General features: G+C 40.8%; 1 protein-coding gene across 1 annotated transcript; it reads left to right on the top strand.

The window, feature by feature from the left end:
• Positions 1-628: 628 nt before the first annotated feature.
• LOC308404167 (zinc metalloproteinase-disintegrin-like VLAIP-A) lies at positions 629-18,145 on the top strand. Its single transcript, XM_080894069.1, has 22 exons — positions 629-744; positions 5,624-5,712; positions 5,843-5,919; positions 6,104-6,182; positions 6,369-6,445; positions 6,973-7,156; positions 7,307-7,369; positions 7,487-7,558; positions 7,688-7,857; positions 8,286-8,367; positions 8,956-9,089; positions 9,475-9,652; positions 13,264-13,353; positions 13,644-13,839; positions 13,925-14,030; positions 14,149-14,305; positions 14,398-14,478; positions 16,033-16,120; positions 16,221-16,326; positions 16,427-16,517; positions 16,594-16,743; positions 17,093-18,145. Exons 1-22 carry the CDS (start codon positions 687-689, stop codon positions 17,123-17,125), a joined length of 2,361 nt encoding a protein of 786 aa, XP_080750195.1. The 5' UTR covers positions 629-686; the 3' UTR covers positions 17,126-18,145.
• The last annotated feature ends 304 nt before the right edge of the window (positions 18,146-18,449 follow it).

Here is an 18,449-nt window from a genome sequence, read left to right as displayed (position 1 = left end):
TTTTCAAAAATACCCACGTAGGTGTGGACGTAGCGTAAAAGAGTTAGTAGTTTATTTTCTTATTACCTGTAATTTATTGCAGATTACTTGTATTTGCTTAATTGTTTACTAAATGTTCGAGGTGTGAAATAAACCGCAATGGAGCAAAATATGGGTGTGTGTGGTTGGAGGATGTGTTTGTGCGTGTGCGTGCGTGTGCGCGCGCGCGGGAGGGGGGCGCGAACATTTTTCTTGTAGAGCTTACAAGACAATATCTATATTTGGAAAAAACTGTGAAACTTTATGATGTTTCTACATGTGTGTGACAAGTGCGACAACGGAAACAGCAAAGCTTAAACCACAACACACAGTGAGTCATACTGCTTATTTATGGCTTTTAAGGTGAGGTATTTTAAGTATCATTCATAAAAAAGGTGGGAGGTTTACAACCTCATTCCATGTACATGTCTAAATGAGAACTGATAAAGCTTAAGGTTTATAGGACGTGAAAATTTGCCACTTAATAATTAAGTAAGAGCATGGAGCATGTTCTACATGTCACAACACAAGCAGTGGCGTGTTTGAGCCAGTTTGTAGAAGTGAATGTTTGTAAGAGGTAGGCGTGGTTAACAGAACAGGAACTCCTAGTTTATAAATTGTCATTACAATGCTGGTCTGCTCTGTCACACTCAGTTTGCACTTGGACAATGACACGAAACCTCCTATTGTGGGTCCTCATCCTATATGCCTCTCTCGAGCTCTCCGGTAAGTCACTGGATACTTTTACATCCACCAGCACACTGGCTACTTAATAACTAAAACCTAGTTTTGTCCTACCTTCTGTTTATTCAAACCTCTACTGGTGGCAGGTTTCTTTTCCTCAAGTAGTCCTCTAAATCTCCTAGCCAAGGACGATGTATTTTGTCCGGAATTAAAGACACTATGCTTTAACTCTGGTCTGTTTCATGTTTCGTGCTCAGATGAATTTGCCTCTCAGCCTTTTGCATTTGTTTACTAGACATGTGATTATAAAGGGAACATTAAAACACAGTGGCTGTGTCTCACGCCTGTTGAAAACACGTTTTGTGCACACTCATTACAGTCAAATAACAGAAAGAGAAAGAATTACTGTAAACACACTGCTAGTGTTGTGACGCTCCCTCAGAGTTAAGTTATGGAAAACAACAAAGCCAACACCCCCTCAGGTGCTACTATGTACCAGGTTATCAGGTAACCGTGACTCAGAGTCACTTAATCATTTATTCCAGGCAGGTTTTGCAGACTGGGAAATACAATCTTGAGTCACAAATGTTCTTGGTGAAGCAAAGGACTTTAATTTTGTAAATGTTTCTCCACAAAGTGAGAAGAGAATTAAGCAAAAGAAAAAAAGATGAAAATAATGGTTAATTATTTAATTAAATATACTGCATCTGGTTCCTGGAGCAAGTTATGGTACAGAATGGTCAGAAATTTACAGAACTGGCTACTGGGTGGGAGTCTTAGTCAAGAAAAATGCTACACTGAGAATGATGATTTTATGAGAAAATCTGGAATGCAGAAATAATTCCCATAAAAAGGAACTAATAATATTTTCTAGCTTAAGTTGAAATCAACTTAATAACTAAAACCTAGTTTTGTCCTACCTTCTGTTTATTCAAACCTCTACCGGTGGCAGGTAGAGGTTTTTTTTACAAATGTGATTATAATTTGAGAAGTTGCCCTTTTATTTAATCACACTACTTCTGCAGGCTCTGTAAATCACACCTGATTTTCACTTTGTTTTACGTCAATACCAGTAATAATTGAGTAAAAATCCCCGCCTTGTGAATGTGATGTGGAACATTCTAAATACTGCATGGATTTGTGAGTTAGGGCAAAAAAAAAAATCAGCTGATGTCAATTCTTTTTTGTGTCAGGATAACGCAAAGATGGTAGTAAAACCCTAAAACGACCTCTTGGTAGCCTGGGGGGGGAATCAAAGAGCAACCTCTGCACCACCCATTAATGCAGGTTAGGTAGTATGTCAATATTTCTATGTGGACAATAAGAAACTATACCCGTGAGCTTAAAAAAATATGAATTCTGCCAACATTAGTCTCCTGCTAAAACCAGGCAAAGACCCTTTATTTCCCTCAAGCTATCGTCCAATATCCCTTATAAATGTAGACATAAAAATAATCTGCAAAGCCCTCTCAAAAAGATTAGAGAAAATGACCCCCCTCTTAATTCATCCTGACCAAACTGGTTTCATAAAAGGTAGGCACTCATCAACAAACACTCGTAGATTACTTAATTTAATAGACTACTCATACAGTAAAAACACTGAAACCACAATATTATCTCTAGATGCAGAAAAAGCGTTTGACAGAGCTAACTGGAAATTTTTATTTGCAAATTTACACAAATTTGGTTTTGGAAACTCTTTCATAAACTGGCTAAGATTGTTATATAATTCCCCAACAGCTTGTGTCAGAACAAATGACCAGACATCCTCCAGCTTCTCTCTCCTGAGGGGCACCAGACAGGGATGCCCACTCTCCCCTTCACTGTTTGCTCTTTTTATCTAACCATTAGCAGCAGCAATTAGGCTACAACAATTAAGGGCATAAAATGTAAGAAAGTAGAACATAAAAGCAGTCTCTATGCGGATAATGTGTTACTTTTTCTCCAAAACTCACAAACCAACCTTTCTGAGGTAATTACTCTAATAAACTGGTTTTCAAGAGTTTCAGATTATTCAATTAACTGGTCAAAATCTACAGTTCTTCCCATTAACTGCTCCTTCCATAATTCTTCTCCTGCCCCACTACAATCTGGAAATATTAAATATTTAGGTATTAAATTCAGAAATTTCAGACCTACCATTTATCAGCTCAAACATCAAAAGACATGAATGCTTTAAAAGTATTAACATCAGCTCTTCTCTGACAGCATGGTGGGAGTTTCTAAAAATAACAGAGTCTTCATTAATCCCATGCAGACGTACACCTATCTGGAACAACCCTGACATATTACAAAACAATAATATGATTAATCTTACAACACAAAACACTACATAGAGTGCACTATACAGGTCATCGGATGTTCTAGATGGGGTTTACATCTTCCAACAACTGCTCACACTGTCAAGGCAATGCACCAGACAATTACATCCACGCTCTTTGGTTCTGTCCACCAGTGCAGAAGTTTTGGCGCAGGATATGTGAAGACTTATCAAAGTGTCTGAAATGAAAAATTCCAACCTCCCCTTTAGTGTGCTTGTTGGGCAAATTGGATGATGTCACTACAGAAACTAATACAGTCCACATGGTTTTTACTGCCCTATGCATCGACAAGAAAACGGTCCTCATGAACTGGAAAAATAAAAATAATCTTAATTCAAGCCAATATAGAAACCATCTAATAGATCACATTAGTCTCGAGACAGCCTCTGCCACCACATTAGATCAATCCCTCTGGGCTACTTTGATCGGCTTCATCACCTAGCGGGGATGGGGGGTCGTGGTTTGGTCCCGCCTTCGCCATTGTGGTTGATGTGGAGGTGGGACGGGCTTAGGGCGTCTGGAGAATCCCTAGGGACGTTATCCCTGGAGGGCTTAACCCAGGGGTTGTGGTCATAACCTTGTTAGTGGCTCTGGTCGCTCTTAGAGGTTGTTCTCCTTGTGGCCGCGTACAGTAGGGCTGGAGGAGGGTCTGTGCTGGCGGACGTAGGTTACTGGCCTGGTAGCCTGGTTGCCCCTAAGTGGATCCGGGGCAGGCGTGGGGGCTTGGGGTTCTGGGGTGCTTCGCCTCTGTGCTAGGGCTCTGGCTGGGCCTTGGGGGCTTCGGTCCTCCTTGGTGTGTTGCCGAGGTTGTGGGCGGATGGGTGCACGGGGGCTCAGCCCTGGCGCAGGGGGCCTCTGGTGCATCGGCCTAACTAGGGGGCTCTTCAACTGACAGGAAGTTTGTTCCATCCTTGTAGGAGTCCACTCTGCAGGTGGGGGAGAGTCACAGGAGAGGTGGAGAATAAACTTAACCTGGGTGTCTACTGTCTTGTACAGTCTGGGAGATGATTGAATGTTAGGGTGGGTACAGTTTCCTCTGCGGTGGGGTCGGGTGGGCTGCCCCGGGTCCTGTGGGGCTGGGCGGTCCTGCTGCCGTAGGCCCCGGTCTGGATGGGCCTGGAATCCCAGGCCCTCCAAAGGCCTATCTCCCCTCACCACACTCCCTGCCGGTAACTGATGCCCTCAGGGGTCGGTGCGTTGGTGGTTCTTGGTGTCCGGGGCTGGGCGCTCAGGTATGTACCAGCTCACTCCCGGTGCCTACTTGGCAGGGCCTGGTGCCTGTTGCTCGGTCAGGCCTCTTCCGGGGCAAAGGGGGCCCTCGGGCCTCCAGCCTCTGGGCCTGCGGCTCTGGCACAGCTGGCTGCCGGCAGAGCCGGCGGGCACACCACTGCAGCCCCTCTGGCTTCTGCTCCGTGGCTACTGGGTGACCCCTCACCTGGGGCTCTCCTCAGCTCTTCCCAGGAAGGTGGCACGGATGCCCTCTGGTGGTCCTCCTTGGGCTCTCGCACTCTGGGGCCTCTGGATGTCTGGAGCCTGGATCTCCTCCATGCCTGCTTCATGCCCTGGGGGACGGGGCTATGGCTCTCTACATCCTCTAGCAGACCATTACATGGGGAAACCTTTTGAATACAAGCGCGCTGATCCACACAGGTGTGCACACGGGTGTTCACTGTTCATAGACATAAACTACACCTTTATTGGCTGCTATTTCCAAGCACATTGTGCGCTGTCGGTTCTGTTTGCTACACAACAACATTCAATATTTAGTATTTACTGCTGTTTACACTTAGCTAGATTAACGCGATGGTGTTGTGTTTAGTATGTTGCCCTTTTTTTTTTCTTGTTTTCTCTTCTTTTTCTCTCAACAGGTGATCCAGGACTTTTTTTTTCTCTTCTTTCCCTTTTTAAGTGCCCTTTCTCTCTGTCCCTCTCCCCTTCTGTTTTTCTTTTCCTTCCTCTTTCTTTCTCCCTTTCTTATCCCTCAGTCATGTCTGTCCCGTCTGTAACAACTGAAAATAAAATAAATAATAACAACAAAGGTTGATCAAATGGACCAATACGGCAAGGCCGTGATGATCCATTTGGCAAAGTAAATCCATTGGGTATCCTTGTTGGTCTTCAGACAACAATTCTGACGGCTAAAGAACCAAATGGGACAGGCAATAAAAGTGGTTCACCTCTTTCTCCAGGGGACATGATTGCGAAAGCATTCATGTGACTAACTTGATATAAGGCTATAAACTTTCTGTTTACAAAAGGCTTTGTTACCAGGAATGCACTTAAAAACTTGAGAATGTAACTTTAATCAAATGTTTAAAGTCACGATGATCACATGTTTGCAACATAAATGACATTTGGAATGGGATATCAAATTATGTAGTCAGGTTAGTTTTTTTGTTGTTGTTTTATTGGTTTGGTTCAAAATAAATAGATACATAAAACTTATAGAAAAGCAGGATGTAAACAGACGAGATTAGGTAGCACAAATATTGAAAGCAATGAGTTAAGCATTCGACTAATTACAAAATAGACCCTGTTGACACTAGCATCCAAAATGAATATCCTTTTTCTAATCACACATATGTGATTCACTTCCACAGGAAGCCATGGTCCTGAATTTGAGGAGGGAAAGCACTATGAGGTGGTTCGACCGGTCAGACTTCACGCAATCAGAAAAAGACACACAGAGGTTTCTTTTCTTTTCTATTTTAAATCCTGTGATGACAATCAAATCAGCTGCTGTTTTTCTCCTGATTATGGAAAATGAAAAAATAAAAATGAATGACTCAAAGCAAAATTTCCTGTTTTTTTGCCCACAGTACCACAGACCAGACACTCTTACGTATGCAATGACTGTGGGCGGACAAGACATAGAAATGCAACTTGAAAGAAATAAGTAAGTTTTTACTTCCCTAAACCTGTGTGTCTGTGCAGTGTGAGAAAATAAGTGGACAAATGGATATACAAGTAATGTAAAATATCCTGTTTCAAAATAAGCAAATTTTTTTTGAATAAACTGGAATTAGACTCACTCTTCACATCAAATAATGTTATGTTATTCTTTATCTTCCTGTATTTAGTGAATTATTTACCAAAGATTACACTGAGTCTTACTACCAAGAAGATGGGACTCGAGTCACCACAGTACCGAATGACATTGTAAGTGTTTGCGTTTGTAGACAAACTTACCTCAAACTTACAGCTGTAAAATTACACATTTTACTAGATTTAAAACGCTTCAAAGGCTTTTAAGGCTGTTAGTGAACGCTGGAGACATAAGCAGATGAAAAGAAAGTTACATGTTGTCATTTAATAACACAGTCACCATTTTCATGTCCTTGCCAGGATCACTGCTTCTATCATGGGAGGATTGTGAACGACAGTGAGTCATCTGTTAGCATCAGTACCTGTGATGGACTCAGGTGAGCCACCGTCTTCTATCTTTTCTTTATTTAAACTGTCATGACATCTTTCCAAAGCGATACCCACCCATGCTGTCTGTCATAATAATTCAAATAACCTCACAGTTTCATTCCTTTGTTGTATTAAGCCTTCATATGAGATGAATAGATTTCAGGCCACCTTGGTTCACCAGAAACAAGTTGTGAAAATACTCTCATTACTATTTAGATGTTAACCTTATCCTAACCCTCAACCAAACCTCACCTCACAGTGACTCTAACTTTAATTAAACCAAAACATTACATTAACATTAACATGTATAATGATTAACATGATGTCAGCATGTTAAAGTTCAGGAAAACAAAAACAAAAGTGCTAAAAGCCACTAAAATCACACTGCAATAATAACAATCTTGAAGTGAAAACAACACAAGAGGAAGTTTGGCCCAATTAAGTCTTTAGATGACAGTGGATAGGTTCCTGAGTTGAGTCAGCCTCAAAGCAACATCTGAAAAATGAATGAACTAACCAGCATGATTTGGTTTAGGGGTTACTTCAGAACATCTGCTCAAAGGTACCTGATTGAGCCACTATCCAGTAACGATGAGGGGGATCATGCAGTGACAACTTTTAATGAAAAGAACTTCACGCCTGCCGTGTGTGGGGTCACTAACACCAGCTGGAGTGACGACTATGAACCTCCAACAAGCCGCAGCCGCTCTAGATCAGGGGTAACACAATTAGTTTTGTCCTCTTCACCAGAGTTCCTCCAAGTCATGACCTCTGAAACCTTTTAGGTCTTCAAACTATCTAAGTTAAATGTGACAGAGTTTAAGTAGACATGCCCAAAAGTCTTCATTTGTGTTGTTCTTTTTCTTCAGGGTATTTCTATTGTACAGCAGCAGAAATACGTTGAGCTCGTCCTTGTTGCTGATAACCGCGCGGTAAAATTAATCTTCTTTTCTAACTTTTAAATTTTTTCCCCTTGGTTTGCAAAATTTGATTTTTATAAGATAAACTGGTGAGAAGCAGGATGAGAAATTTGTCTTGTGGTGTTTCAGTATGTGAAGATGAACAGGGATCAAAAGAAGATGAGACAGAGAATATTTGAGATTGTCAACTTTGTCAACATGGTGAGTCTGTTTTTTTGCTATTTCTATACAGATTCCATACCAATACAGACGCACTGTACTACATACTGTTCTGCAGTAGCTGCTAGCAGTTGGAGTATAATGTTACATCCCCAATGTTGTCTTCTTCAGGTCTACAAACCTCTGAGGACCTTTATTGCTCTGGTGGGGTTGGAGATATGGACGAATGGTGACCTGATCTCTGTGACCCCCCCAGCAGGAGCAAACCTGGATGCTTTCATGAAGTGGAGAAACTCTGAGCTGGTGACGAGGATAAAACATGACAATGCACATCTTATAAGGTATGGATAAATTGTATAAGTAGAATCAGTCAGACTCAAATAACGTGGAGCAAAATGTCTCCTACTTTCAACAGTAACCGAGCAGGAAAGAGAAAACTAATTTCAGAAATCTGAGTTGTGAGTATCCATATTTTTTTCTCCCAGGTTAAACCGGCCTGACACATCGGCTTAAGAGGTTTTAAGCTTCCACATAACGCTTGTGTAACTTGTGTTTTATACACAAGATACAACCACAAGCAGATCCATTATTGAATCTTAAATAAGAATGTGCTTGAATGTTCACACCTCAACATTCAGGAAAATTCACAGTAGCTAATCTAATCTAATCTAATCTAATCTAATCTAATCTAGTAGTAGCTAGATTAGTGAGTAGATGGATGATATGAATCCTGTATATGAATTTAAGACTTTCTGATCTTCTCTTTCAGTGGTATCGACTTTGAAGGACCAACTGTGGGTCTTGCTTTCATCGGGACTCTCTGTTCTGGTCACTCTGTCGGCGTAGTACAGGTGAGGTGTTCATGCTTCCCAGATGATGTATCTCACTGACTTCATAACTTCTGCCCTTGCTTCATGTTGTGGTAAATGTGAATTTTGGAAACATGTTCCTAAATCCATTTAGTTCAGTCATTCCTTTGCCCCTCAAAAATCAACTTAATTGTTTATCTGATACTTTGATTAATGACCAAATACCAGAGAAAATAAATGACAGTTCCATCACTTTATCACTAACATGTAGTGACCACTTCCTGCTAAAAGAGAAAAACTAAGTTAAATTATGATCTAGAACTAGACTCGGTCTACAAAGTCTTCTTTGCACATTTGAGATGCACACATCTCCATAAGTGCAACGTGGAAAACTCATTCTTTGACTAATCATGAATTTTTCACAAAATCCTTTAAAACATTTTCCTCCTTTTTGCACTGCACTTGTAGACCACTACACTAACTCTGTCAATAGATCCATGCAGTCTGAAAGTCCCGACTGAATAGACTGAGAAAATGTTAAAACTGAGACAAACATGTGACATTATTGTGTTGCTCTCTCTTGCTGTTAGTAAATTTTTGCTGCTTTCTTGTGCTTCATTTTTTTCTTAGGATCACAGTGATGCAGCCATAGCAGTGGGAGCAACACTGTCTCATGAGATGGGCCACAACCTGGGCATGGACCACGATGACTCCAGTGGTTGTTTATGTTCTGACGATAGCTGCATCATGGCAGCAGCCCTCAGGTAAGAAAAGCTGACTTGAGACATCCTTCAAGTTGAATGCAGATTCTTTCTGTTAGCAAATAAATTCAGGCTATAACAAGTGACCGTAAATAAACAATACGAGCCTTACAAACCTCACTAAATGTTTTGATCATCATAACATGTTTCATTTGGTACAACAACATAATAACTGTGTGTATTGGACCAAAAAGGAGGTCAGCTGGTGCAGCTCTTAATCTCACATGGCTATAAGACTGAAGAACGTGTGTGAGCATGTTTGGTGCGTACGTGCTGTATATGTACCACCATACCGCTTTTGTGCAGCCATGTCTTCCTAGTGTCAGACACTGATAAAGATAACACAAAAAAAGATAATAATACTAATAATGTGTTTGTTCCTCTTCAGCTGGAAAACTCCTCGAAGCTTCAGTAGCTGCAGCAGCAGCAACTATGAAAAGTACCTAACAAGCCGCAGCCCCAGCTGTCTGCTGGACAAACCAGACTACAAGAGTGTCGTGGCTCCCGCGGTCTGTGGAAACGGCTTCAAAGAGGAAGGAGAGCAGTGCGACTGTGGTTCGGTGCAGGTAAGTAATCACATCAGCTGCTTAAAAGTTTTATTGTGTAGCAAGTTGATGATCGCATCTGGTGAATCTGGTGAGTTTTATTCATTTAAAAGCAAATCACAACAACAACTGTCTGAAGGGATTTTGTAAGATAGAGGTCTTATAACAACACAGCGAAAACCCCAACAATCAAATAACTGCCTATGAGCAAACATTTGGCAACAGTGGGAGTGAAAACCCCTTTTTAACAGGAGGAAAGCCCTCAGCAGCCTAGGCCTATTGTAGCTTTACAAACTTCTATTTCTTTATGTCTTGCTGGCCTCTCACTTACAGAGACTAGTTGATAAACAGTGTAGCAGTACAAATGTATTTATTACTATTATTCCATAATTCTGATCTGTGTCTGTGCATGCTCAGGTCTGAAATGGCTTCTGCCTTACAGCTATTGATTTCTCAGAATGGAATTCAGCTCCATGTTTCCTTTGTCTGATCTTGACTCTTTAATGAGGTGCTTGCTCTGAGACAAAAAAAACTTTCAGATGCACACCAGATATGTACCTTCTTCGAATGGGCCTGAGCCTGTGCATTCAGACAGATATTTATTTTTTCAAGGCCCAGTATTCAACTGACTTCTACCAGAAGCTGAAGAACTGCTGATTTTTTTCTTTTTTGCAGTATTACTTGGAGTATGTGCTTATGTGTTGTCTTAACACTTTTATGTAGTGTTAAGACTATATCTATAGAATGACAGTGATAGTGTAGCTGAACAGAAATGATTGTTTTAAGTGAACTTCCGTGTTATGCAAACACTTTTTCCAGTGTGTCTGAGAACAGTTTTTTGTTTGCTTGCGATGTGTAACAGCTGAACAGCTTGTGGTTTTCAGTGAGACAAACATTCCAGTCAGAGTGATGTTTAGACCTGTTTTCACCTCTGCTGGAATTCAACAAGGAAAGATCATTAGAAGGAACTGAACGTGATTTATTGATGTACAAAACAGTATTCAGTGGTGTTTATAGATTCGACTCTGATGGCAGAACGGAATCCAAGCTATGATGCTAATTAGTGCAACAGCACAAACTACCATCATCAAAGCAGCATGGTGAGTGAGAAAATTGTAAGATGGTTCCAGATAGTGAAGAGAAAGTGCGAAGCAGACTAAACACTGAAACTGTGATAAGGCTCAAGGGAGATAAGGCATGAGTGTGGACTGGGGTAAAGAGAGAGAAGCAGAGCCTGTAGGCTCAAGGCTGCTGTAGGCCAGAAGACCAAGCATAGATCCTGCGACAAAGCTGAGAGCTGTCAAAGGACAGAAGAGAGCGAAAACAGGCAATGGTACATTAATGCATTGAGATCACTTTAATTATTTGTAGAGCTCAGTACTTCCACAGTACTTGAGCATCTTAGTAACCAACATGACTGGGGGAGGGGCAGATTCTGGCCTAAGCAGGTCAGACTCTGGGAAGTATGCCTCATGTCTCTGAAACTAAAAACAGGTTATTCGTCAGGTCGCAGCTTTCACCCAGTTTTACGCATGACCCTGCTGAAAACTGCAAAACCAACAAAAATGTGTTGATGATTGTATGAGTGTGATGAGTTTACTGATCCACTTCTGCACTTAGAGAAAATGTCTCTCCTGTTTGTTTCCTATTTTGCTTCTGGAATCTAAGATATGTTTTTCTTTTTATCCTCAAATCTCATCCTGGGAACGGCAGCAAGAAGCAAATTAAATTGGACTTTACCTTTCAGTATTCCTGAATTCTTGTGCATAGAAGAAACACTGGAAGCTGGGAAATTAAAGATGGCCCAGGGAAGAAACAATGTTGCAGAGGCCAGTGATAACAGAAACCAACATGTGGAGACTCAAGCAGCACTCCCAGGGTGGAATGTTGGCTGATTAAGACATCTGTATGCTGTTTATGCTTCCCATACAGACGATGGTGATGCCTGATATGGAAAGGATTGTAAAAGCAGTTTGTTGGGGAGAGTGACAGAGTATGCATTTTAACATCCCCATAGACTACCAATGCAACGGAGATTAACTCACGTGGGGACCATAGACAGTATGAATGGTAAACATAGTTTTAGGTGTTGTGTGGAGTCAAAGCCGCATTCTTTTACTGGCCCTGTTGAGTCCATAGGAGAACAGCCCTGACTTCTTTGAACACTTCTTGATGAGTTTACGGACTCAGTCACTCATTCCACGTCATACTGAACAAAACATGGTATCCTTTTTGCAAACTTTGTTTCTTTTATGGAGCGCAACCCCAGATGTGCTCACTGGATATTAACTGATTGAAAAGCCCAAACGGGCACGTGACTTCACAAGCACATCGAGTCCTCACTCGCCCCAGCTGGTTTCAAAACACCAGGATGTGCAAATGCGGATGATGTTGGCTCTTTCAACCACAGGGGTGCTGCAATAAGCAAAAACAGCTCGTTGTGTCTTACATTTTTTTTTGATTACCAAAGTCTTTCTTTTGTTAGGTGGTACTTTGAGATGAAATCCATTAAATATGGCAGCTGTGTCGCACAGAAGTTTGGGTTTTTGTTTTCCAAAACTGTGGTTATATTGAAAAAACAGATTTTAAATTATAAGTTTGTGGTATTTTGTTTACAACACTTTCTTACATGTTTGTACTTCAGACTCAATAATGGTCTTATACCACAAAAGTTCCTGAAAATCAAGAAATAAGGAAGTAGAAAGTAGAAACTGAGAACAGTGATTATACACTATATTGGTGACACTCGACATTGCTCTTAGTAGTTTGAACATCGTGATTTGTGATCATGAGGCCAGCAGACACCCACAGTGGAAATCATTCATCAGGTTCTTTTCTATGTGTCAATAAACCATCAAACCTAGTGATAAAGATTCCTCACGGGAGCAGAGCAAACAGATGTTTAATGGGCTAAAAACACCACAGCACTTTACAGGAAGGGCCAGAGTCGTCTCTATTTTTTGAGGCGACTGAGGTCCTTCAACATCTGCCAGAAAATGCTGAGGATTTTCTATGAGTCTGTGGTGGCCAGTGCGATCCTCTATGCTGTTGCATGCTGGGGGAGCAGGCTGAGGGTCGCAGATGCCAACAGACTTAATAAACTGATCCGTAAGGCCAGCAATGTTGTGGGGGTGGAGCTGGACTCCCTCAAGGTGGTGTCGGAGAGGCGGATGCTGTCCAAGATAAAGACAATGTTGGATAACACCTCCCACCCACTCCATGACATGTTGGTCAGTCACAGGAGCTCGTTCAGTGAGAGACTGAGATTACCGAAAAGCACCACTGAACGACACAGGAAATCATTCCTGCCTGTGGCCATCTCCCTGTACAACGCATCCACTTAACACACTGTTTGCTGCTACAGCTACACATGTTTCTTTTCCAAATATTTATTTATAAGTGACTTATGTATGTATGTATGTATGTATATATATGTATATATTGTACTATTCTTAGTTAGCGTATTGTCTGTCTTGTCTTAATGTTGGTTTAAAATGGAGCACTGTAACAAAAAATAATTTCCCCCAGGGATCAATAAAGTATTCTGATTCTGATTCTGATTCTGAATAATGCATCCCAGCAGTAAGACCCAACAGCAGCCTGATGAGTTCTAATATATCTTGTCCCCGTAGGAGTGCACCAATCCCTGCTGCAACGCCACCACCTGCACCCTGAAAGAGGGTTCACAGTGTGCTGAAGGCGAGTGCTGTGAGAACTGTAAGGTGAGTCAGTAAGAAGACAGATCAGTGTAACTGGTGTTACTTATTTTCATCCCTGGAAGTCTCTCCTCTGGCTGTAGTGATCCAGTTGTTTGCTCAGCTACAGTCCTCAAGTAATTAGAGAATCTTGCAAATGCTTGAACCAACACCACAGTATTGCATTTTGATATTTTGTTTACAGTGCTCACGCAGTCAGAGTGTTTGACATAGCGCTGGAATTTTTAATCATATAACACTTTAAGAAAAACAATGTTTCAGATAACTTACACGTTGATGGTATATGCTCGGCACAGATCTTGCCTACCTCCAGACAGTGCCGTTCAAAGCAGGATGACTGTGATCTGGCAGAGTACTGTGATGGGAAGAGCACGACCTGTCCGGAGGATGTGTTTGCTGTGAATGGGCTCCCATGTGATGGAGGCCAAGGGTACTGCTACAACGGTCAGTGTCCACAGAGACCTAAGCAGTGTGTCAAGATGTATGGATCAGGTGAGTATCCCGTCAATACGCATATGGATGTATGTGAAAGTCATATGGAGAGTTAGGTTTTTATGCAATCTTCTGCTGCTATCAGGTGCTAAGGAGGCCAAACAAGGATGCTATAACTACAACACCAGAGGAGTCTACTATGGCTTCTGCAAACGCCCCTCAAATAATCAGTTCATCCCCTGTCAGCAAGAGTGAGTCCCAGTAGAACGTACAGGGCAACAGTTGCTCTGCAGCCGACCCTTATTTTGATTCTTCGTTCTTCATATCAACCAAACATGATCAGAAACAAACACTGTCTTTCTTTTGCAGAGATGTTCTTTGTGGAAAGCTCTTCTGTGAAGGCGGTAATGACAACCCAAACTATGGCCGGATGGTCGCCATCGGCAGATGCAAGGCAGCGTTCTTCTCAGACAACACCGGTGACCAAGGCCTGGTGGAAACGGGGACTAAATGTGGAGATGGAAAGGTAGCAGGCTTCCTGAATCCACTTTTTGCTTACCGCATCTACAGTGTAGAACAAAATAAAGTTAAATATATGTCTGACTTGTCTTTTCCAAGGTGTGCAGCCAGAATCAGTGTGTGGATCTGCAGACGGCATACAGAAACACCAACTGTTCAGCAAAATGCCCAGGCCATGCTGTGAGTATATGATGACACCAAAAACTGATCCATTGAGGTGGAACTGATTTATAACAGTTTTGTGCTGGACTGTATATTCTGGTATTTTCATTATTAGTTCATCTGTTTTCAAAAGGTTATCAAGAGGAGAAGCTGCGTACCCTCATAGTTGTGAACAGGGTTCTAAAGCTTTTAAAGACTTTAATGCCACTGAGAGTGAAATTTAAGATCAACTTTACAAAATCAAAGGGTTAAAAGTAGTTTTTGTGTGATTTCTCGCTGCAAAGTTTAACTAAATCCTTTGTTAGCCGGGGGCAGCTAATCTACCATATCCATGTTTAAAATGTAGCTTAGGTGTGAAAGGTGGATGGAGTCACTGTCATAGCCTGCATTGACTTTTGGACTTAATGTTTTATAACTTCAATCTTAATGGGGTCATATTGGTCATGGCATGTTTGCATTTTGGAGCCAAAAGTAAAGTTGTAAGCTAATACTAGCATTTTGGTAAATGACCTGGATCCATGAGAGGTCTCACTCACTGACTCAAACTAATGGAAGTTTGGCCTAGCAGACAGATTCTGAGGTTAACTTTGTTTTCAAGGCTATATGCACACATTTTAATACTGTTAAATTGGTCAGTTTAGCACTGTAGTCTACTCACATTTGATAGCCAGCTTCAATCAGCCATTCAGCTGCAGCTTTTGGGATTTATCACTGCTGACTTTATTGTTCAGTCCCAGAGGTAACGACTTCGTAGAAATAAGGGGAAAAAATGCATCATTTTGGAATTTTGTTAATATTCTGTGTATTTTGCAAATTTTAAACCCAGGATTTTACAGGATTTCCCCCCTCTGCCAAAAAATCAGTTTCATCTGTAGCAAACTACAATACAATAACACCATAAAATAATGATAAAATAAATAAAAAATTGTGAAACATAACCTAAATATTTGAAGTGGATGTGATAACCACACCAATGGTGGCCATGCAGCTCCAGTTGTTTTAAAAGGTTTAGGCCCTGTAAAGACAAAGACACCCTTCTAAGGCATCCCTGAAATGCTGATGTGAGATATACAAGACATGCCCAAACTTACTCGTGTAGGCTTTTTTAGAACCACGTGTAAACATTTACAACTGCAGTGTGATTGCAAATATGCACTAAATAAGTGTCCAATTTAAAAAGAAAAAAATATTTTAAAAAAACCATATAACAAATTCTTTTTTCACTTTTTGAAATGTGAATGAAATGAGAAAAACTTGAAAACCTCTAAATATTTTTAATTTAACTTTATTTTATAAAATGGCTCAAGCAAGCAACAACTCTTAGTTAATCATAATAATATAATTTAGCCTAGCATCTTATTCATATTTTACTTATAGTCTATGCAAAATGAAATAAAACTAACTAGAGTCAATTTGTCAGAAGCTAAAGCGATAATATAATATACACTATAACTATATACTGGGTAAATCTAGTTAACTACATGGCACCAGTTATACTGGGGCTGAGTGTTTTATATTACTTAAATTCTACTTAAAGTCTAATAATGGCAACATCTTCTTTGTGCTTTCCAGATGTGCAACCACAAAAGTGAGTGCCAGTGCGAGCCTGGGTGGACGCTTCCTAACTGTGACTCAGTGGACACAGATTTTAGTGGTACTGGTAAGAGTCATCTACTTCAGTCTACAGATTAAGTTCAATTTACTGTGTCATGTTGCACAACTACAACCCAAGCAAACCGGTTTTTCTTCTGTCTCTGTAGGAAAAACTATTGTCATTGCAGTCACGGTTACACTACTAGTCCTAGGCATCATTGCTGCCATCGCAGGAATCATCTGGAAAAAGCAACAAAGTCCCATCCTGCCAACGTGAGTAATCATGACACTACTGGAGGCCATTGTATGCCTCTGTTTCTGCAAACTCGCCTCCATGAGGGTCATCACCTGTTGATTCAATCTGTGTTTGCAGTGCAACAAATCAGAGGAAGCAGATAGCCGTGCAGAACCCGGCTTACCACAGCAAACAGCCTCCACCCAGTTACCCTGCATCAGGCCAACAGGTGATGTTCTGAATGGAGCTGGAATTTGATCTAAAAACTGTTCCGACACGTTTCTAATGATACCTGAAATTTGTAGGCTGGCAGACCAAAGCGTGAAGGACCTCCACCTCCACCACCTGCAGCTGGGACCAAACCCAAACCAGTCATTCAGATCCACAGAACTGCACCAGCTCCACCAGGGAACAAACCCACACCACCCATTTCAAACTACACAGCTGCACGGCAGGTACCAGAGCTCACCAGCCTTTAACCCGTTTTCTTTACTATTTCAGCTGGAAAAAAAACCTTCCCCATAGATTAACCAGCAACTCTTTAATTTGATTGGATAACAAAAAAAGCACATATAATTGGTTGGTTGTCTCCTTTGTTGGCTAGCTTTCCCAAAAAAAAAAGTGAGTTAAAAGATGCTAAACCATTTCATAAAGTTAATGACCATTTTACTAATTCTGTTCTCAGTGCTGTAAGTGATTCATTTTATATTACACACAGTCATCTGAAGATAAAAATAAACATAAAAATTAGCACAGTGTCACTTTAACATTTTTGGACATATCCATCTCTCTTTTGTCCTCCAGGCTCTGAGGCCAGTTCCTCCACCAAAGGTCTGATGTCTGCGTGGTGCCATCTCTTAGCAGCTCTTATTGCTCTCAGTAGGAGGCTGCCGTCACCGCTTTCTCAGTGCTGAAGCAACATTTCTACAATGACTCACAGATTGCACGAGGAGCAGGCCAGACTCTGATTGTTACTAGCATGCCATCCGCTGATGTCGTCATCGCTTTATATTTTCTAAGGCACTTTTTCATACTGCAGGGTTAGAGATACAGACAAGTATCTCTACTAGTGTTCGTATCTCTAACAAGGCAAGTGCAAGTACAGGCATCCCTGACTCTGAATGTGACTTATAACTCTTTTTATCACAGTAATGGCACAGAATATGAGTGTGTGTGCATGACCTAATGAAAATGTTATAACAGTTTTCAGAATTTGTTACAGTTTCATATTTCATTTGTGTTTTTAAAATCCTTATAAATTTCGCTGACTTTGATGTGACAGTCAAAAATCGGAGTGCGATGCTCTGTTGCACCCTACAGTGCTCTGCTTTAAAGTGAATGCACTCAGAGAACTCAAAGCCACCAGCTGAACATTATGAAGCACCTTAAGAGTCTGTTTTTTTTTAATATTTTAAACCATGCTTTCTCTTATGACACTGTAAAAATTTGAGTTGTATTTATATTTTTATCTAAATGTACATATTTATCTACTTTGTTTACAAAATCAGACTTCTGCATGAGTAGAGAAAGAACAGAAGCAATGAGCTTCTTATTGGTGCCTTTTTTGAAGCTGGACCACTAAACGTGTATACAAGATTAGGTCTCACATGCAAGTGGTAAGACACATATCATTTGCCACACCATTAAAATGAGCGACTGTGATGTTTTTTAATGTTGATGTTGTATAATTCTTCTTAATTCTTATATTGAAACATTTTGTTTTACATTTATTTGCATTATGGTTGTTTCCCAATATTTTTTTTACTATAATATTGTCCTGCTGTATACTTTGTCCTATGCACTTACTTTGTAAAGCGGGATCATGCTGTACAATGATTAAATAAAAGTGATTAAGTGACTAACAGATGAAGAACCTTATCCTGTTACACGGTGGCACATAATAAGGGCTGAGATCAATTAAATAGCAAGTGAATGGACAGTTCTTAAAGCTGATGTGTTGGAAGCAGAACAATGGAACAACAATGGAATGGAGCCTATCCCAGCTGTCAAAGGGTGTTAGGTGGGATACACCCAGTGTAGGGTTTACACATTAAGAGAGAACTATTCACACTTCGAGCCAATTTAGAATCACCAGTGAACCTACAGGTGCTGTCTTTACACTCTTGTAGGGTCCAAGTTGGCCATAAAGCGAGCAGGTTTC

This window comes from Rhamphochromis sp. 'chilingali' (assembly GCF_963969265.1).
Source record: "Rhamphochromis sp. 'chilingali' genome assembly, chromosome: 10".
Classification (NCBI taxonomy): Eukaryota; Metazoa; Chordata; class Actinopteri; order Cichliformes; family Cichlidae; genus Rhamphochromis; species Rhamphochromis sp. 'chilingali'.
Note: the sequence above shows the minus strand (reverse complement) of the source record. Positions and strands in the feature narration are given on the sequence as shown.

Bases quoted from the DNA above. Each gene is read 5' to 3' on its own strand.
- LOC308404167 (XM_080894069.1), top strand. From the start codon at position 687: ATGACACGAAACCTCCTATTGTGGGTCCTCATCCTATATGCCTCTCTC. The intron at 9,653-13,263 runs GTAAGTAATCAC...TTGTCCCCGTAG, and splicing joins GCGACTGTGGTTCGGTGCAG to GAGTGCACCAATCCCTGCTG. The intron at 16,327-16,426 runs GTGAGTAATCAT...CTGTGTTTGCAG, and splicing joins CAAAGTCCCATCCTGCCAAC to TGCAACAAATCAGAGGAAGC.